Source organism: Siphateles boraxobius, unplaced genomic scaffold (genome assembly GCF_051911475.1).
Source record: "Siphateles boraxobius isolate OS27281-9 unplaced genomic scaffold, OSU_SipBor_1 135, whole genome shotgun sequence".
NCBI lineage: Eukaryota > Metazoa > Chordata > Actinopteri > Cypriniformes > Leuciscidae > Siphateles > Siphateles boraxobius.
Genome location: NW_027508739.1, coordinates 227,638 through 254,655, shown reverse-complemented (window position 1 = coordinate 254,655; position 27,018 = coordinate 227,638). Strand labels below are relative to the sequence as shown.

Sequence of the window (27,018 nt, the reverse complement as noted above, 5' to 3'; positions counted from 1 at the left end):
ATCTATCTATCTATCTATCTATCTATCCATCCATCTATTATCTATCCGTCTGTCTGTCTGTCTATCTATCTATCTATCTATCTATCTATCTATCTATCTATCTATCTATCTATCTATCTGTCTATCTATCTATCTATCTATCTATCTATCTATCTATCTATCTATCTATCTATCTATGTATCTATCTATCTATCTATCTATCTATCTATCTATCATCTATCTATCTATCTATCCATCTATCTATCTATCTATCTATCTATCTATCTATCTATCTATCTATCTATCTATCTATCTATCTATCTATCTATCTATCTATCTATCTATCTATCTATCTATGTATCTATCTATCTATCTATCTATCTATCTATCTATCTATCTATCTATCTATCTATCTATCTATCTATCCATCCATCTATTATCTATCCGTCTGTCTGTCTGTCTATCTATCTATCTATCTATCTATCTATCTATCTGTCTATCTATCTATCTCTATCTATCTATCATCTATCTATCTCTATCTATCTATCTATCTATCTATCAATCTATCTATCTGTCTATCTATCTATCTATCTACCTATCTATCTATCTATCTGTCTGTCTATCTATCTATCTATCTATCTCTCTATCTATCATCTATCTATCTCTATCTATCTATCTATCTATCATCTATCTATCGTATGTCTGTCTGTCTATCTATCTATCGTATGTCTGTCTGTCTATCTATCTATCTATCTTACTGTAATAACTTTTACCACTGCAGTTTTTACAGTGCTGATTTTACTGTGTATCTGTCTATCTATCCCTTCTGGCGTTCGTTCTCTCTGTCTGTCCATTCTCTCTATCTATACTTCTTGTTGTTCAGTCTATCTGTTCTGTCTCTATCTATTCTGGCGTTTTCTCTCTATCCATTCTATCTATCTGTCCATTCTGCCATTCTCTTTATCATTCTGTCTACCTATCCGTTTTCTCATTCTGTCTATTTATCCTTCCTGTCTTTCTGTCTGTCTATCCATTCAAGCATTCTGTCTCATTCTGTTCATCTGTCTGTTCTGTCAATCTCTCTGTCTCCGTCTCTTTGTCTATCCATCCATTCTGGCAGTCTGTCTATCGTTTTAGCTTTCTGTCTATCCATTCTGTTTATCTACCCAAACCGTCTCTCTCTACCCTTCTATAGGTTATGCCATTCTGTCTATACCCATCTTTTTTGTCGTTCCGTCATTATATTGTCTATCTGCAAGTACAGAAAGTACATTTGATTAACTTTTTGTACTTGGTATGAATCAAAGGATCATAAATAATGAATGATTCTTGAATCAATAACAATTCTGATATAGAATCATGCCTAGGCCAGATTTTCATTTGTGCATTGTTATATATAGACAGTATATACAACCAGACAATCTCCCTTGAAATTTTCCACGCATTTATAGTCTCAGTTGTAAGAAATGAGATGCCAAACATGAGACCCTTGGTCTTCCCGAATGTAATTACAGTGTTTGTAATGAGTGTGGTCACATCACCCCTGACGCGCTCATGCTCTGTTATTAAAGTGGATCCATTACAAACCAGAGGAAAATCCAATGAGGTCCCAGTCCCGATCCGAGATGTGGGGGGTCACCTCATGGATCCTGTTGTTGTGCTCTCATTTCATAATCAGACCCTCGTAACGCCTCCAGACCCTTCATCAGTGCAATCCCAGAGAGCAGATTGAATAACAGGAACCCAAGGAGGAAAACACGCTTTTTGTCTTTTGATTAGTTTTAATTTGATGGTTTTATAAAGCACAGCAATTTTTACTCTCTCAGCTTTACATTAAAGCCACTCACAGATTGCACATGTTTAATTCACTTTTTGAGTTGCAATGCATGACATATGCGTAGATTCAAGACTTAAGTGTAATTTTTAGATCAGGTCACTTTTAATAATATGTCCAATCATTACAAGCTTTTAAATAGTGCCATAAAGCCAATAGGCGCGCTGCTAAAGACTAGTTTGTGTTTTTTATTTCTCTCTCTCTCAGATTAAAGTCAGATTGCAACTGATTTTTACTGCACTATAGCTGCACGTTTAATACACATTTTGTTGAGCTGCAATGCATGACATATGCACAGATTCAAGATTTTTCATTTTAATATGCTGTTTTTAGACCAGGTCACAAAAAGTCCAAGCATTACTAGCTCTTAAATTGATGTCTAATTAACAATAATTAACTCCGGTCCTGTGGGTTAGCTTCTAAACTACTACACTTTTAGCTCTGTGTCTTCCTGGGTCACTGTGTACATTGCTGAAATTAAAATTCAGAGCTTCCCATTTATTTGCAGTGTTTTTAATGCAAGAATTTGGCCATTAACAATAAAATAATAAGCAAATGGGAAGGGCTGCACTATAATGAAATATACTAATTTAATAAATGCAAGTGAATAAATATTACTATTGGAACTGTAAAATAAAATTATTGTCATTAATATTAGTATTATTTTATAACTTTCCTTAAATACACATTTTTTATTTTACAGTTAAATATTACAATAATAATATTTATTTTGTTTGATAATATTATGTACTACTTATAATAATAATTATTATTATTATTTTAAAGTAATATTGACAACCTTTTTGGTCAAATTTCGCAAACCTATAAACAATACAGCAAACTTGGAGCAATTTTTTTTTAATTGCACAAATTATTTTTTTATATGCACTGTGTGTTTCATAGACAGTCAAAACTACAAATATTGTCATTTGAAAGATTCTACATTTGTCATCTTTTGCTGATTTTGGACCTGGTCACGCCAACAAAAAAGTCCAACCATTACTAGCTTTAAAATAGTGCAATAAAGCAAGCAGGAACGAAGCTAAAGACTAGTTAGTGCATTCGTAACACACTCTGAGGTTTATTACAGCGGCTGCACGCTTCGTCTTCAGCTCGACACACGAGAGTGTAAAAGCTAATTACAGTGTGTCCCAAACCAGGCCACGACGAAACAGGGTCAACAGGCTCATCTCTCATTAATCGACTCGTTCTGCCTTAAGCAATGCTAACTGTCAGCACTGGAGTTAATTATTCAATTAAACAGCTTCAATTAACAGCTCGTCTGTGTCGTTCACGATGCTCCAGACAGACATCAGAGACCTTTAATACCTTCTATTTTTCTGTCTTTGGTTCTCTGGGGAGAAATTTCAATCTGATTTTCCACACACAAAAAATTGACCCGTACACCTGAAGATCAAACCAGAGGTGAACGCAGTTCAATGAGTGTTTAATTGATTTTAGTCTGGAAATTCTTGCTTTTTTTCCCTCACTTTTTTAGCACGATTGTCTCAAAAATAAGAGTAAAGGATTGCCAGTTGTCAATTTTATTCAAATAGCACCATTAAAAACAATGTACGTTTTTCAGAAAGCACATTTTGTCAGGCAACAATGTTTTATTTGTGTATTTTATCAATACGAGAATGACCTGTCGGCTTTTTTCAACCTTTATCAACACTTTCAACTAAATTATTTATACTTTTACATACATTTTGGGCTGTTTCTCACTGTTTTTTACGGCATTGTGCTGGCATTCATGTGCTCAATTTAGAAATGCTCTCATTTGTAGCCTATTACGCGAACAACCGCACAAAGATGTTGAATTTGAGCAGAAAGTCATAAAGGTCAAAAGGCCGTTTAGTAGAGAGCATCTAAAGCATGTTAGCAGATGTTTGAGATGTGTTTATGAGCAGTCCAGAAAGACTTAGATCAACTTTACTCTTCGCTTAGAGGGATTAGAGCTCAAGGAACACGTGTGTTTGTGTGAAGCTGAATTTGACAAGTGTATATATACTCAAGTATTTAACCTTTGGCCTATTCTATTTGCACCACGCAAACATTGATTTTACAGCCCTCAGCCAGATCTAAACATGATGAAGTGCCACAAAACGCCTCAGCAAATATTAAACCAGTACAAAGAAAGGAAATCGACAGAAGAAAGATTCTTGTGAGAGTCTATTTCTGCAGACTCAGAACACACAGTAAATGTGGGGCCCTCCTGCAAAGTGTGCCGATTACCCACAATCCCCTGCTAAGAGTGAGACTGACTGCGCCCGACAGATGTTTCTCATTCAGATCTTCACATGCCAGAGAAAAAACTTCTGCTGTGAGATTATGGGAACGACATGGGACCGAATGAAGATGCACTGTGAGTCACTTTGTAAAATAAACCCAAGATTTGAAAGGGATTCGAATTTGCCCTCACATTTCAGGACAGATGTTCTGAGTTTGCATCTCATAGAAAAAGTGTTTTTCTTCCTGCAGTTTGAGGATTAGCTCTCAGATTGAGGAGATTCTTCCCTGTAATATTTGCTTCTCTTTCAGTTACGAGAAAACAGTTTGGTCTATTCAAATTTCCTTATATTCTGTAGCTCCGCCCACAGCAATCTCTCATTGGTCCATAATTGTTTTGTGCACCATTTTCACTTTTAGCGTGGACAGAAATATTATTATTCAACTTTTTTGTCTTGTTGAGACACTGTGCAATCTGCAAATCAAGCTTTTTCTCATATTTACAGTGTTTTTATGCAAGAAAATAAAAGTAAGCCAATTACAATAATTGTGTTTATTCTGATAATGCTTATTTGAATGTTGACATGAAGCATATTAGGGCTGCACGATTAATCAAAATACAATCAAAACTACGATATGGCTGCGATTTAATTAAATAAATAAATGTGCTGCATGTTTCAGAGACAGACAAAAATATTAGTATTGTAATTTTAAAGTTGTGCTGTAAAATAGAATTATTATTATATTATTTTTATTAAATACACGTTTGTTTGTTTTATAGTGAAATATGACAATAATAATATTTGTAATTTTGTTTAATATTTTTTTATATTTAATATAATTATTTATGATTATAATATTTCAATAATAATAATTACTAAAATATTTAAAATAATAATAATAATTTGTATTATTACTATATATATATATATATATATATATATATATATATATATATATATATACATAATCATAATTCTTATCAGAAAATGTTTATTAGTAAAACACTTTTTACTATTTTTAGCCATTTAATAATTAATAAACTGTTTTTGAACATGATAACATCATAAGATCAACTTGAAGCATCAAACAAACAAGTTACAAGCTATTCAAACCCATATACGTTGGACAGTCAACTAACGAATGCTCAGCTAATGTTCCAAAACACAATTAGCATCTTAAGATGGCTTTTTCAACAGGCATTAATCGAACACCAGCTATCAGTCACACAGTCCTTTCCTCCTGTCTGAACACATCGTCCAGTGATAGCAGATACCCGTCCCGCGTCTGGCCAGCGTCCCGTCCCGTGGTGTCCTGTCCGCTCCGGCGCTTCTGAGTGCTGATCGTCCAGATGCTCTATTTTAGTTCTTCTCACAATTGTGATCCTCAAGAGCCAGAGAGCGTGAAGCAGGAGCTATTCTGTGCTGGTAAAGCCATCCATCAGAGACACAAGGATGCTTGTCTTGACCTCGCGCTGTTATATGACACCAAACATCCGGCTTTAAATCAACAGGAAATGACACTTTTAGTATATTACAAATTGGTGATCGACTGATATGGATTTTTTGATGCCGATATCTTAGAAAGGAAGGTGGGCGATATTAAGCTGATATATGTGATATCACACTTTTTAATTAAAGGATTTGCATGCGTAACGATAGATTTAATGTATATTTTGTACTTCATTAATTAGAAAATATATCAGTGTACAAAAAATTATTTGAACGTGATAAATCTGTAAATGTATACTTTTGACAGAAATTGTTTGGTTGTATTATTATATTATATAATATAAGACCTAACTGCTGGATTTGCCAAAGTTTGCAAGGTTCATTGAATAAAATGTTTATACAAATAATATAGATGCATATCTATATTCAGCTAAATGAATGAATGAATGCATATTTGCTGATTGGTGTCGGTATATGAGAATATATTATAGCGTTTGCCTTTCTCTTACTAATAATAGAAAGGCACACGCTAATACTTTTTTCATATACCGTTCGCTTTCTTTCTATAAGAGTTTTATCTCATTTTGTCTATTTTTTAGACAAAACTGTTAATCAAAGACCGTAAACTAATGAAAATTACATTAACGATGTCAAAATAAAGGTCCTGGTGATGTCAAAACAAAAGTCCTACACTTCACGGCAAACGTATAAACGTAGAAAACAATTAAGTTTTTAATTAATTAAGTCAATTAAGTGAAGTAAAGAAGCTTAAATTGCACACTAGTTAAAGCGATAGTTCACCCAAAAATGTAGATTCTGTCAGTATTTACTCTCCCTCATGTTGTTCAACCCTGTAAGACCTTCGTTCATCTTCAGAACATGAATTAAGATATTTTTGATTAAATCTGAGAGCTGGGTCACTCCTCCATAGGCTTCTAAGGGATTGACACTTGTTCCCCGAAAAGTTACTGAAGACATCGTTAAAATAGTCCAAGTGACTACAGTGGCTCAATCTTAAGCTTATCAAGTGACGAGAATAATTTTTGTGCGCAAAAACAAACAAAAATAACGACTTTATTTCAACTATTGATTTCCTTCTCTGTGGGCGTCGAGTGAGTTCACTAGTGTAACAGTGCAGCGCTTCTGTGTTGTACGTCACACGCATCACATGACCAGCGTCGGCCAATAGTGAGCGTACAACACAGAAGCGCTGCGCTGTTACACTACACTATAGAGGCACTGTAGTCACTTGGACTATTTTAACAATGTCTTTAAAAACTTTTCTGGGCCGGCAAGTTTCAATCCCTTAGAAGCCTATGGAGGAGTGATCCAGCTCTCAGATTTCATCAAAAATATCTTAATTTGTGTTCCGAAGATGAACGAAGGTCTTACAAGGTTGGAACAACATGAGGGAGAGTAAATACTGACAGAATTTACATTTTTGGGTGAACTATCCCTTTAAGAGTCTAGTTACCCGTGACCCCACAAAAACACAATGGATGGATTCAGGTGCAATTGTGCTATTTTTCTAAATGAGCCTTGTTTAATTTACAGATGTGCGCTAGAGTAATTCCTGCCTTCAGCTGCAGCTCTGGGCCAGCTGTTATCCCGTCGCCCCCTTGGAGCGGTTCCGCGGGGCTAATATGAATGTAAGAAACCCTTCGCGCTGACGGCGCCCGCAGAAACGCCACTTTAATGCATCGCATTTTAATTATCGCCCTTATTCATTCGCCATCAGCGCCTCTGCTCTCTCTGTCTCTCCGACAGGGCTCTTTTTATCATAGCACTAGTCTTAAAGATAATAAACTTCAGCTTTAAGGTAATTACTTAATCTGGACAAACCTGTGTGTTAAGCAGCACTATTACGAGCAGAGGTGATAAATCAGGGGCTTGAGGTGGCGGGCCGATCACGACGTGCAGTAATCAGTCTTAGAGACTCTTGCGGTCTTAAGTACCTAGATTACACAAACAGCATGCTAACAACACGCGTCTCACTCTCTGTTTGTCCTTCTGTTTTACCTCCAGCACGCTGGGCTTACTAGAGACTTAAGTTAACAAGATTTGGAAGTGATGCACTTTTTTCGGCCTGTTGGAAATAATTGCTTAAATCAGCCTAAGAAGGTTTGCAGGTTTTGTGGTTTAGCTGATCAGGTGTGCAAAACCATCAAAACATACCAGCCTGATGAGTTAAAACCATCTTAGGCTGGTTTAAGCTATTTTTTTGGAAGGGTTCACTCTCTGCTTGTGTTGCATTTCCATAAATTACTAATTGCACATAATATAATGCTCCTAAAACTAAGACGTCAGGGTTGTGCATCGTTTAGAATTGAATTAAGAATGCTTATTACACTCCAATTCAGTTCCTGAATTTGAGTTGAGGTTATAAACGGGATGCAAGTAGGAAGTAGAATTAAAATTAATTGTAATTCAACTGTAATGTTTAACTAGACAAGTGAAGTTTGTCAAGACCAATATTGCATGTTGGTTTGACAAAGCCTTGTTTGAAAATTTGAAGAAGAAAAAAACAAGGGTTACACTTTATTTTAAGGTGTCATTGTTACAGTGAAATTAAATATTAAAGTACAGTGTAATATTAATTAACTACATGTGCTGTACTTACTATAGGGTTAGGGTAGGATTAGGATTTGGTTGAGGGTTAATTGCATGTAATTAGGCATAATTTACTTTTATTACTATGGTAATTACATGTAACATATGCATCAAGGACACTAAAATAAAGTGTTACCAAAACAAGTTTAGAAAGCTTTAAAGTTTAAAGGTTAATAGGCCCGATAAATAATGGATGGGTGGACAGGCAATGGATAGATAGATAGATAGATAGATAGATAGATAGATAGATAGATAGATAGATAGATAGATAGATAGATAGATAGATAGATAGATAGGCGGATGGATGGATGGATGGATGGATGGATGGATGGATGGATGGATGGATAGATAGATAGATAGATAGATAGATAGATAGATAGATAGATAGATAGATAGATAGGCCAGATAGACAGATAGATAGATAGATAGATAGATAGATAGATAGATAGATAGATAGATAGATAGATAGATAGATAGATAGATAGATAGATAGATAGATAGATAGATAGAAAGGCCAGATAGATATATAGATAGATAGATAGATAGATAGATGGATGGATGGATCGATGGATGGATGGATGGATGTATGGATGGATGGATTCCTCTTCTTGTCATCCTAATTCAACTTCCTGTGCTTTGTTGCTAATTAATTCAAACTCACACTCATGACTCAAAAGGAACCTTATTCTTCAATTCTGAGTTTTGCACAACCCAGTGTTAGCAAGTCAAATCCCAGAATGCACTGCAACGCTGGGTCTGCTCGTGTGTCGTGGATGGCATGGCGGTGTTTGGTTAGGCCTGAGGCCAGCTTATTCTACAGGAATTTCCTGTCTAATTTCCCCTCCTGATTCTATGATTAATGCCCAAAGCTTTTTAATTGCGCTCTAAGACCCCGGCCACTCAAAGGGCCATTATTGTGGCTGAGTACTTCCTGTAAAACGAAACCATTTACCCCTTTTAGATCCTGGGATTAGGGTGCAACAAAGACGAGAGGGGTTGTGTTTGTTTGGCCCGAATATTCAAAGATGAATGACATCAGAAAGAGGCGTTTAGAGTTAAGAGGGACAACCTTTATCTGATCAAGACCCTCCTACGCTCTTGCCTAAGATGGTTTACATGAGCATGTGCTCAAAAACATCACCAGTGGAAACCAGCAAGCTACCGTAGGCTGGTTTAAGCTATTTTTCTTTTCAGAAGGGTTAACTTTTTTTTTGCAAGTTTTTTTTTTTATATATATAACTAATTGCATGCAACTAAATGCTCCTAAAACTGTAGGATATCAGAGTTGTGTGCCATTCAGAATCGAATTGAGAATATTCACAGCTGTTTGACATCAGAAAGAGTTAAGATGGATTACTTTTATCCTTTTGCTATTTATTAGCATTGATGGTTCTATAAAGAACGGTTAACATCCATGGAACCTTTCCATTGCATAGATACTGTAGTGGAAAATTGGTTATTTAGAAACCAAAAATGGCTCTTTTTGGAACTTTAATTGTCAAGAGTATAGAAATGCTCTGTGTTTGAACGCTAAACATCGGCCAGGTGAAGAAGTGCATGAGAAAGCCGTCCGCTCTGGAGCCGACACTGAAAAAGTGCGGCACCCCGCTGTGCCGTTCCCCCAGATGTGAAAACAAATGTTATCACCTAAAAACTAATAGATGCGAGGGCCTTGGCGGAAACTCCACTGCGCGCCACAGCCCTGGGGGGATAGAGCTCAGTGAAGCTGGTAAACGTGCCTCTTGAACTCTCCAGAGCGATCCTCTTTTGTTCTTCCCGTTGCAGAGGAACAATGGAGCTGTCGGCATGATCGAATAATCCTGCCCACTCCTCCGGTGACGGGGGCCTGGACGAGAGCGGGTCACAAACGGGGTGGGTGTTTGTGCTGACATGAAAAATGCGACGGCTGGAAATAACAGTGGTAATGTGGATAATTGAGGGCGGGCACAGATGAATGAGGCTGCGGGGTAACGTGTCGTTTTAATGACAGGGACCGGGGCGGGTTCACGTTCACCGCCGTCTTATTTCGGTCAGGAGTGTTTACGCCACTGCAAACGTTCTGCTGTGTTTGGGTTTAAGTTGTGTATTTTTCATGCTTCCAATTACCCCAGTTTGTGTTTTATTTTTGCATCAGGCAACATCGTGATTAAAGTCTCCTTAACCGGACCCGCGTGATTAGGATTCATGTGGTGGTCCATGAGAATCCCAGAAGCGGCTCCGTCATGTTCTGCTGACCCACTTCACTCTTTCTCTTTGTCCTCGACCTCTCTTCCCATCCAGTAATTCACCCGCTGCATTAGTAATAGGGCATTAACTGCGACCGGGCGATGAATGTGGACGCTAGCGCGCCTCTCACACCCAGCATGATTATACTCTTTACAGGCCTTCTACAAGCAAGTTCTCAGTCAAGTTTCCTTTTTTCAGTAGTTAAAGGTCAGAATTGCATGTCAAACCCAGTGTTTAGATGCTCCAGATCTCTGTTGTTTTTTCAACAGCTGTGTGGCATTACGGTTGCACATGTCAGGTGTGTTTTTATGGTGTTTTTCATCAATTAAAGGGAACCTGAGGCATTTTCCATGACAAATAGCTACTATAAAGAGAGCACATGACTTCAGCTAGTCACGCATTGCTGCTTTGATTGTGCTAAATTATTTTTAAAAAACAAGCCAAATACTGAGACATAAGTAAAGATTGCTTATAGTCTTGCAGATTTACAGAATTTATGCACCTGGATCTCAGCGTTTCAATGTCTCGTGTGGTAAATTTGTGACTCTGCAGACAAACTTTAAGATCAGAACAGAACAAAACATGCTTAGTTTACTCAAACAAACTAATCTTGAAGGCAAGTTAAAGGGGAAGATCACCTAAAAAGTTGAAGCAACGATGTCCATTAATCACTCTCATGTGGTTCCTCCTTCTTTGTTCTTTCTTCTGTAGAACACAAAATTAGATGTTTAGCAGAATGTCACGCTGCTATTTTCAATACAACTGGGGCTGTTTAGCCCTAAAAAAGACCAAAAAACACCTTAAAAGGAGCTTTCTGAAGTCATGTAGTAAAAAGTCATCTGAAATAATTACCTAAGTGCAATGTAGTGTTGTCAGAAATAGCGAACTTCCGCTTCATTTCAATACTGAAATGCTCATTTTCCTCAAAATAGATACATGATACCATGATCTCTCTCTCTCATCTCTCCGACAGCAAGTGACACACAAACCCGCCTCTCCTCACTCACTCCTTTCATTTGCCCAGGATGAATATTGTTGGTGTTACAGGGCTTGAATTTCAGCGTGAGATCGCGCGTATTGCGCATCATTTTACCCATTCCCTCAGATTTTTTCGCTCACACACAAAGTGCGGCACATAAAGCCGCCTCTCAGTACTAAATTGAGTTATTTTTCACTACTTATTGCACTTAGTCAAATACACACAAAATAATGTCAAAATGCAAGTCTTGGCAAGTATTCACATAAACACAGTCCGTTATGTTTTACGTGACGTAAACAGTTGAGAAAGAAAACGCATGTGTAACAGTATAACGGATCCGTGCATCAGGTCTTAAAGTGACAGTAGCCTAATATACCTACTGCTAAATTATGAGATCATATTGAAAATATTTATATGGCAGTTTTCCCCCATGGTATCGATTTTAAAATTGTGGCCAGTGAAAGTGTGGCTAGTAACTTTGGAAATTCACTAGCCACAGTGGCTGGTGAGCAAAAAACGTTAATGTCAAGCCCTGGTTGTGTGTGTGAGAAAAATAAATTTAGTCACTTTTGACTGAAAATTCACCATTTTCACCACCATTCTGCTAAATGTCTCCTTTTATGTTCCACAGAGAAAAAAAAGTCAAAAAGGTTTGGAACACATGAAGGTGATTAAATTATTTCACTTTTAGTTTTTGGGCGCACTATCGCTTTAAGTTGTACATTATGTAAATATGAAGAGAGAGAGACAGGAAAGGCAGCGGGTCATTTCCTGTCCTTTGGGACGGTCTTGTCTGCCATTCTGAAGGGGAACAAAGTGACAAAGAAGCAAAGAGAGAGAGAGAGAGACTGCTGACTCACACTGGTTCTGTTGAGTGTATGAATCCTCTGGAGGAGCTGCTGAGAACCCCAGGTGTAGATAATGACCCGTGACCCCTGACCTCCCTGGGTCACCCCTCACCCTCCCACTGCTACTGCCCTAAAGAATGTTAATACAGTCCAGAGATCAGCTGATTCACTGACCCTCCTCTCATTCCTGCCAAGTCAAGCATTACTAGTACCAGTGTTCATAGTTGATGCACATAGAAACTCGATTGTTTTTCTATCAGTTTTTTTTCTCCACTAGGCATGAAAAGATTGAAGGAGCTCCAGGAGTGAAAGACTTTTCATTCATGCATTCATTCACATTCATTTGTATAGTGCTTTTCACAATACATATTGTTTCAAAGCAGCTTTACAAAAAATGCATGTTTTTACATTACAATTTAGAGTAATCTGTTATCAGAGGTGACTGTGAAATGTAAGAAATGTACAGTTCTAAGATAATACAAATCATGTAGTTAACTAACATCATGTATTCATTTAGCCAGAAACAATGAGCTCAATAAAGACTAATTAAGAAAAGCTAGTAAAGACTTTAACATTGCGAACAGCTCTTCTCATATGGCACTATAAAGTTGGTGCGGCTGCACCCAAACATCAACTGTGGTTTCCAGTTATCATAACTGCTAATGAAGCCCTGTTGACCTTTAACGGGATGTCCCGAGCCAACGGAGGCTTTATTACAGGAAAGTGCTGATTCTGATTCTCTTTGGGCTCAAATAAAACGATCCAGCCAAAGGAGTTATGATGAAAAGAAACGCCAGCCATCGGCAGACTGTAAAACGCTGAGGCAACAAGCAACAGCTTTTAGTCTCTCATTAGTTAGTGTGTTTGATTTCAAAGGCCTAACCTCCTCTTATTTCACGTCACCCTGGCTCCTTCGTTTTGAGCTGGTGTCGGGGCCAGTAAAGCGTAGGGAACGCGGTTCAGGAGGGAGATGATCCGGTTGGCATGAGGCAGCGAAGCCGAGGCCGAGGAATGTTCTCCCAGTGCTGTCAGCCCCAGTTTGCGTCCCGGATGGGTTTTTCCTTCATAACGTCCATCATCTGTGTGAGTTCAAAGAGCGTCTAGCTGCAGGTCTTTGTCAAAAGCCCAGTTGGATATCTTTTATGTTGGGGATGTAGGATTTCTTAGGATACTTTGATTATTTATTTATTCCTCCACTCTTGTGTGATAGTGCCAATATTTTACACGAAACTGCTCAGCGCGCTGTGAAATTCATGTTACTTTATTGTAGCGCTGGTGCCTTTGAAATTTCTTTTTTGAAAGTCTGGCTTTTTCTCAAGTCTCTCTCTCTCTATTTCTCCTTCTCTTTTTCAGGCCCTCATCACATCTTCCCAACTTTCCATTCTCCGATCCCCATCGACGTGCGTCACCATGAGGGGAGATACCACTACGAACCCCATGCGCTTCACGCTTTGCATGGGTAAGCCTGCAGCTCTGTCTGTTTCTGGCTCTGGTTCTCAGTGTTTGTGAATATAAATAACCTCTGCGCTCGCAAATAAAGCATCTGCTTTGTTTATCCCTGCGGTCAGAATGCACACAGACATGCAACATTCAAATGCGTTGTAATCACAGACACAGGTGATCCCAAACCAGTGTGTTTGATGCTGAAAACATTAATAAAAAGCATGTGTGTTTATGACTGAAATGGACATTGTGAAGCACACATTATTTTGAGATTCAAATCAAAAACGGAGCTACGTCATTCAGTTCTTGATTTAGTCGTTTAGAAAACACTTAAACCCTCGCCTTGTTTCCATGCCAGATAAAAAACACTCAAGGCCGGGCAAATCTCACATCCAGGAAACAGATAAGTGCAATTCATGGGATCAAACATCTGGAAAGGAGAATATAAACTTTTCTTCTTTCATCTTAGTCTCATTTCTGTCATGACAACTCTCGGAGTGATTGGCATAATAATGGGTATGACAATGTTGTATGTTTGGACAGATATGCTACGCTGCTGCTGCTGTGGCAGAGCAAGTACAGGACTTGCTACTGCCAATAGACTCCTTTTCAGTTGGTAAACATGATGACGTATTTATGTGGGCGGAGCTTAGGTGGAGGCAGAACGATCCCTCTGGCCGCTTCACTAACGCTAGTTTGCAAGTTTTGTTAGCTTGTTTTTTAACAATGACGGGAGAAAACCAGATTTTATCTTAAGGTGCAAGGTCACTCACTGTCCAGGACTGTGATTGTTATTTGAAAAAGTTAATTTTAACGGACGGAACCAGATTGGCCGACCCATACACGCTCAGTCAATGGATGGACGATCTGACAGGATTAACGTTACCTCGGTTGAGTGGCCTGCCTTCTACACCTGATGAAGAAACCGAGCGTAAAGACAAACTGAGGGCATATAAATCTTTAGATGCCTATAACTATGTGATGAATGGTCTTGACTTGTGGCAACTTTACATTGCGCTGTCCTGCCCAGCGCCAAGATCAGAAGACGACAATGTAAAGAGTGACATTACAGTGCAATTTTAATGTGAATATTTTCTAGAATTTTTAAAAAAAATTATAATAATTAACTATGTATTTAATTATTCTTTCTTACCAGGTTCTTCAAAAAGTATATCACAATCAATCACAACAATGTATACAATCATAGATGATTCACAACAAATAATCACAATAACTTAGAAAATATTATGCGATAAAATAAAAAAATTGGATCCTGTAGGTGATTCTTACACCCAGAAACACAACAAGATGGCATTTAATAAAAATAATAATAATTTAAGATCATTATTATGTAGCCGAATCTGTGCTGGTTTGTATTGGCCGCCTCCAGTTTTCACTTTGTTTTGCCTCCAGCTAACGCTGTGACGTAATTGTGACGTCGGCGCAAAAGGGGTCTATACATACACGACACGCTACTGTGAGCAAGTAAGACATGCTGCTGCTGTACAATATAGCGTACATGAATTACCCATAGCAGATCTATACAGGTGGAGCTGGGGAAGGTGGAGGGTTTCTGAAGCACACTGCACTGCTAAGGCAAATGCTACCCAAGTATTTGAAGGTTGAGAAGTGAGCTCACTGGCTAATGGCTACTGATACGGCAGGAACCAATCAGCTGCGCCCTATAGATAGCGATGTAATTATGAACATGTGAGTAAAAGGACCTATTAGCCTGCACCATCTAGAGTTTTATGCCAGAACTTTGTATTTATTTATTTTTTCATTTAACTTTTTATTATAATGATTAACACTGTCTGCACTGATACAGTATTCAGATGTGTGTTCAGATTATAATGACTGACACTGATACAGTATACAGATGTGTGTTCAGATTATAATGACTGATGCTGATACACTGATACAGTATACAGATGTGTGTTCAGATTATAATGATTGAAGCTGTCTACACTGATACAGTATACAGATGTGTGTTCAGATTATAATAACTGATGCTGATACACTGATACAGTATACAGATGTGTGTTCAGATTATAATGACTGATGCTGAGACACTGATACAGTATACAGATGTGTGTTCAGATTATAATGACTGACGCTGATACACTGATACAGTATACAGATGTGTGTTCAGATTATAATGACTGATGCTGATACAGTGATACAGTATACAGATGTGTGTTCAGATTATAATGACTGACGCTGATACACTGATACAGTATACAGATGTGTGTTCAGATTATAATGACTGACGCTGATACACTGATACAGTATACAGATGTGTGTTCAGATTATAATGACTGACGCTGATACTGTATACAGATGTGTGTTCAGATTATAATGACTGATGCTGATACAGTGATACAGTATACAGATGTGTGTTCAGATTATAATGACTGACGCTGATACAGTGATACAGTATACAGATGTGTGTTCAGATTATAATGACTGACGCTGATACAGTATACAGATGTGTGTTCAGATTATAATGACTGATGCTGATACAGTGATACAGTATACAGATGTGTGTTCAGATTATAATGACTGATGCTGATACACTGATACAGTATACAGATGTGTGTTCAGATTATAATGACTGACGCTGATACACTGATACAGTATACAGATGTGTGTTCAGATTATAATGACTGACACTGATACAGTATACAGATGTGTGTTCAGATTATAATGACTGATGCTGATACACTGATACAGTATACAGATGTGTGTTCACTTCAGATTATAATGACTGACACTGATACAGTATACAGATGTGTGTTCAGATTATAATGACTGATGCTGATACACTGATACAGTATACAGATGTGTGTTCAGATTATAATGACTGATGCTGATACAGTGTACAGATGTGTGTTCAGATTATAATGACTGATGCTGATACACTGATACAGTATACAGATGTGTGTTCAGATTATAATGACTGACACTGATACAGTGTACAGATGTGTGTTCAGATTATAATGACTGATGCTGATACACTGATACAGTATACAGATGTGTGTTCAGATTATAATCACTGATGCTGATACAGTATACAGATGTGTGTTCAGATTATAATGACTGACACTGATACAGTGTACAGATGTGTGTTCAGATTATAATGACTGATGCTGATACACTGATACAGTATACAGATGTGTGTTCAGATTATAATCACTGATGCTGATACAGTATACAGATGTGTGTTCAGATTATAATGACTGACACTGATACAGTGTACAGATGTGTGTTCAGATTATAATGACTGATGCTGATACACTGATACAGTATACAGATGTGTGTTCAGATTATAATGACTGATACTGATACAGTATACAGATGTGTGTTCAGATTATAATGACTGATGCTGATACAGTATACAGATGTGTGTTCAGATTATAATGACTGACACTGATACAGTATACAGATGTGTGTTCAGATTATAATGACTGACACTGATACAGTATACAGATGTGTGTTCAGATTATAATGACTGACGCTGTCTACACTGATACAGTATACAGATGTGTGTTCAGATTATAATGACTGACACTGATACAGTATACAGATGTGTGTTCAGATTATAATGACTGACGCTGTCTACACTGATACAGTATACAGATGTGTGTTCAGATTATAATGACTGATGCTGATACACTGATACAGTATACAGATGTGTGTTCAGATTATAAAGACTGACGTTGATACACTGATACAGTATACAGATGTGTGTTCAGATTATAAAGACTGACGTTGATACACTGATACAGTATACAGATGTGTGTTCAGATTATAATGACTGATGCTGATACACTGATACAGTATACAGATGTGTGTTCAGATTATAATGACTGACACTGATACAGTATACAGATGTGTGTTCAGATTATAATGACTGACACTGATACAGTATACAGATGTGTGTTCAGATTATAATAACTGATGCTGATACAGTATACAGATGTGTGTTCAGATTATAATGACTGACACTGATACAGTATACAGATGTGTGTTCAGATTATAATGACTGATGCTGATACACTGATACAGTATACAGATGTGTGTTCAGATTATAATGACTGACACTGATACAGTATACAGATGTTTGTTCAGATTATAATGACTGATGCTGATACAGTATACAGATGTGTGTTCAGATTATAATGACTGACACTGATACAGTATACAGATGTGTGTTCAGATTATAATGACTGATGCTGATACAGTATACAGATGTGTGTTCAGATTATAATGACTGATACTGATACAGTATACAGATGTGTGTTCAGATTATAATGACTGATGCTGATACAGTATACAGATGTGTGTTCAGATTATAATGACTGACACTGATACAGTATACAGATGTGTGTTCAGATTATAATGACTGACACTGATACAGTATACAGATGTGTGTTCAGATTATAATGACTGACACTGATACAGTATACAGATGTGTGTTCAGATTATAATGACTGATGCTGATACAGTATACAGATGTGTGTTCAGATTATAATGACTGACACTGATACAGTATACAGATGTGTGTTCAGATTATAATGACTGACACTGATACAGTATACAGATGTGTGTTCAGATTATAATGACTGACGCTGTCTACACTAATACAGTATACAGATGTGTGTTCAGATTATAATGACTGATGCTGATACACTGATACAGTATACAGATGTGTGTTCAGATTATAATGACTGATGCTGTCTACACTGATACAGTATACAGATGTGTGTTCAGATTATAATGACTGATGCTGATACACTGATACAGTATAGGGGTGTAACAATACATCGATATGGATCGATGCATCGATCAAAAGTCTAACGATACGATGCATCGATGCCACACACAAAATATCGATTATACGGTACCTTTATTTTGACACTCTCCACATCCTCACACGGAACTTTTCTCAGCTGAAATAGACACCTGACAAGATTGACAGAACCCTTTGTCACAAAAGCGGGTATTTTCCACTGTCAAGGCATCGCGAGTTCATCTTTTACAGCAGAAACGACAAGCACCCTTGTTTGTGAAATCAACCCGAAAAGTCTGTGTTAGCGAATCAGTGCGCACTGCGCAGTATTCAGGTCGGGTGACAAGCCTGCTAGTCACTTTGAAAAGACGCGCTAGCTGCGAGGAGTTTCGTCAAAGCTGATTAAAAGTGATCGAGGATGGATTTCAACGAACTTGATGAACTTCATGGCGTAAAAGGAAAATAAGATCTGAAACTTTTTCACGGAATCTTGCTAAAACAGCAGGTTAGTGGTGAGGGAAAAGCTCTCTGTATCGCGTGTACGTTATTCACAACAACAAAGTTTGACAGGCGTCTAACGTTAGATGTCAGCTGAGGAGATTAACGTTACAACGATTAAGTGTTTTATTAAGTATCATAGCAATTACTAGGCTTTGTTTAACTCTGAAACATGAAATGTGGAGTTATCTGCTTTTGCCAGACACAAAAAAAAAAAATATATATATATATATATATATATATATATATATATATATATATATATAAAATACTTTCAATGCACTTTTATTTGATCATTTACCTGTATTTTTTTGTTATTATTACTTAATCAAAACAACCTCTTCTGTTATAGTTCATTTGCAAAAACAGATAACTCTTGTTCATTTTCATATAGGCTATCATGTTTTTTTTTTACTTGTAACTTGTAACAAACAACTTGTAAATGTCCCAATTGGGAGAGGGTGTGCCATTTTCAAAGAGTTTAATTAAACTTTCATATATTTTTGGATGCATTTGTGAGTTAATAAACGTAACTGGTTGTGTAAACTTGGCACATAATATCTAAATATCGATAAATCGATTGATAACCCTGAATCGAATCGAATCGTAATCGTATCGCAGAATTTTTTGAGGTATCGGCAATAATCGTATCGCTGGCTGAGAGAATCGATATCGTATCGTATCGTGATGAACTGTCCGATTTACACCCCTAATACAGTATACAGATGTGTGTTCAGATTATAATGACTGACACTGATACAGTATACAGATGTGTGTTCAGATTATAATGACTGACACTGATACAGTATACAGATGTGTGTTCAGATTATAATGACTGACACTGATACAGTATACAGATGTGTGTTCAGATTATAATGACTGACACTGATACAGTGTACAGATGTGTGTTCAGATTATAATGACTGACACTGATACAGTATACAGATGTGTGTTCAGATTATAATGACTGACACTGATACAGTATACAGATGTGTGTTCAGATTATAATGACTGACACTGATACAGTATACAGATGTGTGTTCACATTATAATGACTGACACTGATACAGTATACAGATGTGTGTTCAGATTATAATGACTGATGCTGATACAGTATACAGATGTGTGTTCAAATTATAATGACTGACACTGATACAGTATACAGATGTGTGTTCAGATTATAATGACTGACACTGATACAGTATACAGATGTGTGTTCAGATTATAATGACTGACACTGATACAGTGTACAGATGTGTGTTCAGATTATAATGACTGACACTGATACAGTATACAGATGTGTGTTCAGATTATAATGACTGACACTGATACAGTATACAGATGTGTGTTCAGATTATAATGACTGACACTGATACAGTATACAGATGTGTGTTCAGATTATAATGACTGACACTGATACAGTATACAGATGTGTGTTCAGATTATAATGACTGATGCTGATACAGTATACAGATGTGTGTTCAGATTATAATGACTGACACTGATACAGTGTACAGATGTGTGTTCAGATTATAATGACTGACACTGATACAGTATACAGATGTGTGTTCAGATTATAATGACTGACACTGATACAGTATACAGATGTGTGTTCAGATTATAATGACTGACACTGATACAGTGTACAGATGTGTGTTCAGATTATAATGACTGACACTGATACAGTATACAGATGTGTGTTCAGATTATAATGACTGACACTGATACAGTATACAGATGTGTGTTCAGATTATAATGACTGACACTGATACAGTATACAGATGTGTGTTCAGATTATAATGACTGACACTGATACAGTATACAGATGTGTGTTCAGATTATAATGACTGATGCTGATACAGTATACAGATGTGTGTTCAGATTATAATGACTGACACTGATACAGTGTACAGATGTGTGTTCAGATTATAATGACTGACACTGATACAGTATACAGATGTGTGTTCAGATTATAATGACTGACACTGATACAGTATACAGATGTGTGTTCAGATTATAATGACTGACACTGATACAGTGTACAGATGTGTGTTCAGATTATAATGACTGACACTGATACAGTATACAGATGTGTGTTCAGATTATAATGACTGATGCTGATACAGTATACAGATGTGTGTTCAGATTATAATGACTGACACTGATACAGTATACAGATGTGTGTTCAGATTATAATGACTGACGTTGATACACTGATACAGTATACAGATGTGTGTTCAGATTATAATGACTGACACTGATACAGTATACAGATGTGTGTTCAAATTATAATGACTGACACTGATACAGTATACAGATGTGTGTTCAGATTATAATGACTGACACTGATACAGTATACAGATGTGTGTTCAGATTATAATGACTGACACTGATACAGTATACAGATGTGTGTTCAGATTATAATGACTGACGCTGTCTACACTGATACAGTATACAGATGTGTGTTCAGATTATAATGACTGATGCTGATACAGTATACAGATGTGTGTTCAAATTATAATGACTGACACTGATACAGTATACAGATGTGTGTTCAGATTATAATGACTGACACTGATACAGTATACAGATGTGTGTTCAGATTATAATGACTGACACTGATACAGTGTACAGATGTGTGTTCAGATTATAATGACTGATGCTGATACAGTATACAGATGTGTGTTCAAATTATAATGACTGACACTGATACAGTATACAGATGTGTGTTCAGATTATAATGACTGACACTGTCTACACTGATACAGTATACAGATGTGTGTTCAGATTATAATGACTGATGCTGATACAGTATACAGATGTGTGTTCAAATTATAATGACTGACACTGATACAGTATACAGATGTGTGTTCAGATTATAATGACTGACACTGATACAGTATACAGATGTGTGTTCAGATTATAATGACTGACACTGATACAGTGTACAGATGTGTGTTCAGATTATAATGACTGATGCTGATACAGTATACAGATGTGTGTTCAAATTATAATGACTGACACTGATACAGTATACAGATGTGTGTTCAGATTATAATGACTGACACTGATACAGTATACAGATGTGTGTTCAGATTATAATGACTGACACTGATACAGTGTACAGATGTGTGTTCAGATTATAATGACTGATGCTGTCTACACTGATACAGTATACAGATGTGTGTTCAGATTATAATGACTGACGCTAATACACTGATACAGTATACAGATGTGTGTGTTCAGATTATAATGACTGACGCTAATACACTGATACAGTATACAGTTTTGTGTGTTCAGATTATAATGACTGACACTGATACACTGATACAGTATACAGATGTGTGTTCAGATTATAATGACTGACACTGATACAGTATACAGTTTTGTGTGTTCAGATTATAATGACTGACGGTGATACCCTGATACAGTATACAGATGTGTGTTTAGTTTCTGACAGACTCCACGTGCTTGAGTCTGCCGACAACAGGACACACGGAAGACTGAAAGAACGTTTGCTTTGACACGCCCAGTTTAAACAGCTTGTTTACGTTTCTGTAAAGACTTCATAAGGATCCAAACATTGGAAACATGGATGGTTTATTTTAATGGCGTCCCGGATCACTTTAGAGGATTATATGTTTGTTCAGAGCACTTTATTTTGTAAACGAGGCAAGTGTAATACGCCAGGCCATCTAAGATATAGGTGTCTTTTTTCTTCTTCAGTAGAACAGTAAAAGAGATTTTTAGCTAAAATTGTGGTCCTTGATGATTCATAAAATGCGAGTCAACGGCTACGTCACTTTCAGAGTCAAAAGAACATATACAGGCAAAACAAAAAACTCCTGACGATACATTGAGGTTTTATGAAGCGAAATGATCGGTCTGTACAAGAAACCAAACATTACCTGTAATCCACAACCTCAGAAATCAGTCCTGAGTGCATTCACGAGGACAAGCTTCTTGTCGCATTATGGCGTGATTTCTTAGCGTTGTTTTAAGTATCCATTTTGTCACCTTAGATCATTTGATCTTAGGAGGATTTAATCAGAAATTGAGTTCGTATTAAGACTTTTTGGTGTTTGTTGTTGACAAACTCTAGAAGAGACACATGAAATTACTGGGGAGAGATGTGGGAATCAGGAAACATAAAGTTTTTAGTTTTGTTTCAGATCAGATAATTTGATCTTGGAAGAATTTGATGAGAAAGGTTTGAGCTAATATTGAGATCTCAGACTTTTAAACAGTCTTTGGTGCAAAAGGCTGAGCACATTGATTAGGTCTTTGCTGAAACCCTAGAAGAGATACATGTGAGATTACTGGGGGGAAACGTGAAAATCAGGACACTTCATTGGGTTTTTCGGTTTTGTTTCGTTTAAGTATCAATTTTGCTCAGATATTTCTCTTCAAATTCCTTAATGAGACAACAGTTTGCATAAATTATGTGCACAAACCAATACAATTAGCATGTGGGTAGCACCTCAGGTCCCTATGTACAATATACTTACTATATGCACTATACCCACTGTGTATATTTATATACATTTTGTATATTTTCAGTATTTACTTTTGATTGTCTTATATGTTGATTTGTTATTTGTTCTATCTATAGTGTATGTTACGTCCACCTGTTGTTGTACTACCCTTATGTTGTTGTCTTATTTATGATTGTAAATATTTTGCACATTTGGGCTTGGAGAAACGCAACTTGAACTTGAACTTGATCTTGGGAAATATTAATGAGAACTTATTGAGTTCATTCTCAGATCTCTGACCTTTGCAGACTTTGTGCTCAGCTTTTCCAAGACACCGTTGTTGAGATCTCGTCTGAAAGGAGACAAATCTAAGTGTCAAGAGACTTTAGCATTTGGTCTCTTTGCTGTCTCTTTTAGTTTAGGCTCCCCAAACAGAAATCTTCCGTACTTTATTTTCTACAGCCGTCCATCCCAGAGGTCTTGTTTTTCCCATCATGCACTAGTTCAGGTGTGTCGAGCCGCTGCAGTAATGTAGGTTAACCTCTAGACCTTCAGAGCTTCATGCGTCCCACGTGAATTTTCCAAATTTCCAGGCGGCGGTATTGTAGAATCAGAACACAAAGTGGGCCGCGCTAGTTTTTGAAGTTACACTTTGTTGTTTTTCTTAAATACAACTCCTTGGAGTTTTTTTCCCCTCCTCGTCTTTTTTGAAACGGGGTCTTGAGGCTCGAAGGAAGGTTTATCTTAAAAGAGCAGAATAAATCGATAGAATTCTCGAAGTACCGCTGTTACATTTAAATTCACAGATTTTGATGGTGATACATTCGGTCGGGCCGCTAGCAGCTAGCCTATTCATCACACATAGAGCCGCGTTGGGGGGAGACTAGCTGTCTCAACACTCGCTCGCCTTGATTAATGTGATTTGATCTTGACAGTGGACCCCTAATTCATCAAGACCTTGATCTGGCTGTCTTTTCCTCTGCCTGAGCCAAATTCATCTAATTACAGGGACATTGTGCAGCAAATTAAGCGTGGTGTCGCCCGTGGCAAGCCGAGACACTTTGTTACAGTCGCCGGGCGGCATGTCAAGGGTCTCCAAGCTGATTGTCTAACATGACATCTCCATACAGTTCGTTTTATCATTGTTTGCATATAAAATAATGAGGGTGCTGGTTATTTTGTCAGAGCTGTCAGCGGAGCGGCAGTAGGAAGCTTCCCCTATGGATATCTTGCTTTCGTTCTTCATTTTTTTCCTCTGTTTGACAAAGCGAGGTGGAGAAAAGCTAGCTTTTTTTCCCAGAGCTGGCTGAAATGACAACGGACGGTGCGATTCATCTGTGTTGCGGACGGGAGCGCCGTGGGAATTCTCCCAGGCGGAGGAACGCACTTCCGAACGAACCTCCCACTTGTCAGCGTCTCTTCCCGTCCAGCCGAGTGTCAGGAAGCTTCCAGCGAGACAACAGGCCTGGAGAAAGACACTTCCACTGCTCCGATGCTGCGGAGAAAACAAACCTTTTTGCTTTGAGGGAAATAGGGAATATTAATGTTTAGTGTAGATTAACACAGAAAATAATGTCTACTTGTCCTTAGTAGAAAAAACGAGCAGGAAACCTGTTTACAACTATTCACTTACAAAGTTCTGCGACAGAATAATGTATTCTCATTATTAACTATCTATTAACTATGACTTTTGCCTTAATAAACTCCTAATTAATCCTTATTAATAGTTAGTAATGTAGCCTAGTGGTTAAATTTACGTATTATAGGATTAAGGGATATATAATATGATCATGCAGAATAATGCATAAATATATGCTTTAATAAACAGACAATATCCTAGTAATATGCGTGCTAATGAGCAACTAGTTAGTGAGAATTCAACCCTAAACTAAAGTGTTACCCATTATTTTTAAAGGGTCATGAAACCCTGAAACATCTTCGTTTTTTTTTTTTCTAAACTATTGCACAGTATGTACTCAAAGCAATAATAATAATACCGTTTATTAAACATTATTTGGTCACACTTTAGATTAGGGTCCAATTCTCATTTTTAACTATATATTAACTATGACTTTTACCTCAATAAACTCCTAATTAATGCGTATTAATAGTTAGTAAGGTAGTGGTTATGTTTATGTATTAAAGGATTAAGGGATATATAAAATGATCAAGTAGAATAAGGCATGAATATGTGCTTTAATAAACAGCCAATATTCCAGTAATATGCATGCTATTGAGCAACTAGTTAATAGTGAGAATTAAACCCTAAACTGTTACCCATTATTTTTAAGGGGTCATGATCATAAGACACTACATTTTTATTAAATTGTTAACTTTTCATGAATTTAATTGATTAGCCATCTTTTTAATTATTAGAATTGAATTCATAGATTAATATGGAAAAGACTAAATTTGGGGGGAAAATTAAAAAATAAACCCGGATTTCACAGGGTTTTAAACGCTGATATTTCTAACTTAATACCCCCTTTTTTTCTACAAACTGAAGGACGAGTTGAAGCTATTTTCTGTGATAATCAACTAAAAGCTTGTAGAAATGAAGTTGCCAAGAAAGAAAGTTGTTGACAAGTTCTCAGACTGGTACGACGAGCACTTGGTTCTGAGGAAGAATTATCTGTCTTTCATAAGGTTAGTGTTATTGAACCTTTAATAGAGACTCAGACACTTAGCAAGTAAACTTGAGTACACCTGTACTGTATAGTCAGCTCGATTATGTCTGGTTTCAGGTTGTCCCGTGTCTGAATGTCACATCGGTTTAGATAGTCAAGAATCTGACTAGTGGAACTATTGAGGAGAGTGAAATCAGGTGTTTTCATGAAACATCACTCATATAGAGCAGCGTTATATGTAGGTCGGTGTCCTCTGCTTGTGTATGTGTGAGGAAGTGTGAAAGTATTGTTTGTTCTGTAAGAGTTTGGGGACTGTCCATGTGTGTGTGTGTGTGTGTTTACTACAGGAGTGTGTGTGCGCTCTACGGCTCTCAGGCAGAAATGTGATTTATCTAAATCAGAGTATCAGCCCCCAGGTAGAGACGAGTTCCTGTCATAGAGCAATTCATCACCAGCACCGCACACACACACACACACACACACACAAACACACAAAAACACACAAACAAACAAACACAATCACAATCACATACATACTGACACACACACACAATCACACACGAACGCGCACACACACACACACACAAACAAACACACAAACAAACAAACAAACACACACACAAACACAATCACAATCACATACATACTGACACACACACACACAATCACACACACGCACGCGCACACACACACAAACAAACAAACAAACACAATCACATACATACTGACACACACACAAACAAACACACACAAACACAATCACATACATACTGACACACACAATCACACAAACAAAATAACACACAAACACAATCTCACACACACACACACACAAACAAACACACACACAAACACAATCACATACATACTGACACACACACACACACACAAACAAACACACACACACAAACACAATCACATACATACTGACACACACACACACACAAACAAACACACACACACACACACACACACAAACAAACACACATAAACACAATCACATACATACTGACACACACACACACAC

At 37.2% G+C, this 27,018-nt stretch overlaps 1 protein-coding gene across 2 annotated transcripts in view; it reads left to right on the top strand.

Annotated features, from left to right (window-relative positions):
• The window catches only part of gli2b (GLI family zinc finger 2b), a 97,965-nt gene that overhangs the window by 36,624 nt on the left and 34,323 nt on the right, over positions 1-27,018 (top strand). Inside the window, exon 3 of one of the 2 annotated variants that reach the window (XM_077229800.1) lies at positions 13,510-13,615. The exons of the other annotated variant lie outside the window; for it this stretch is intronic. Within the exon in view, the coding sequence (XP_077085915.1) occupies positions 13,510-13,615 (106 nt within the window). The remainder of the gene's footprint in view (positions 1-13,509; positions 13,616-27,018) is intronic. 2 annotated transcript variants of the gene reach the window in all.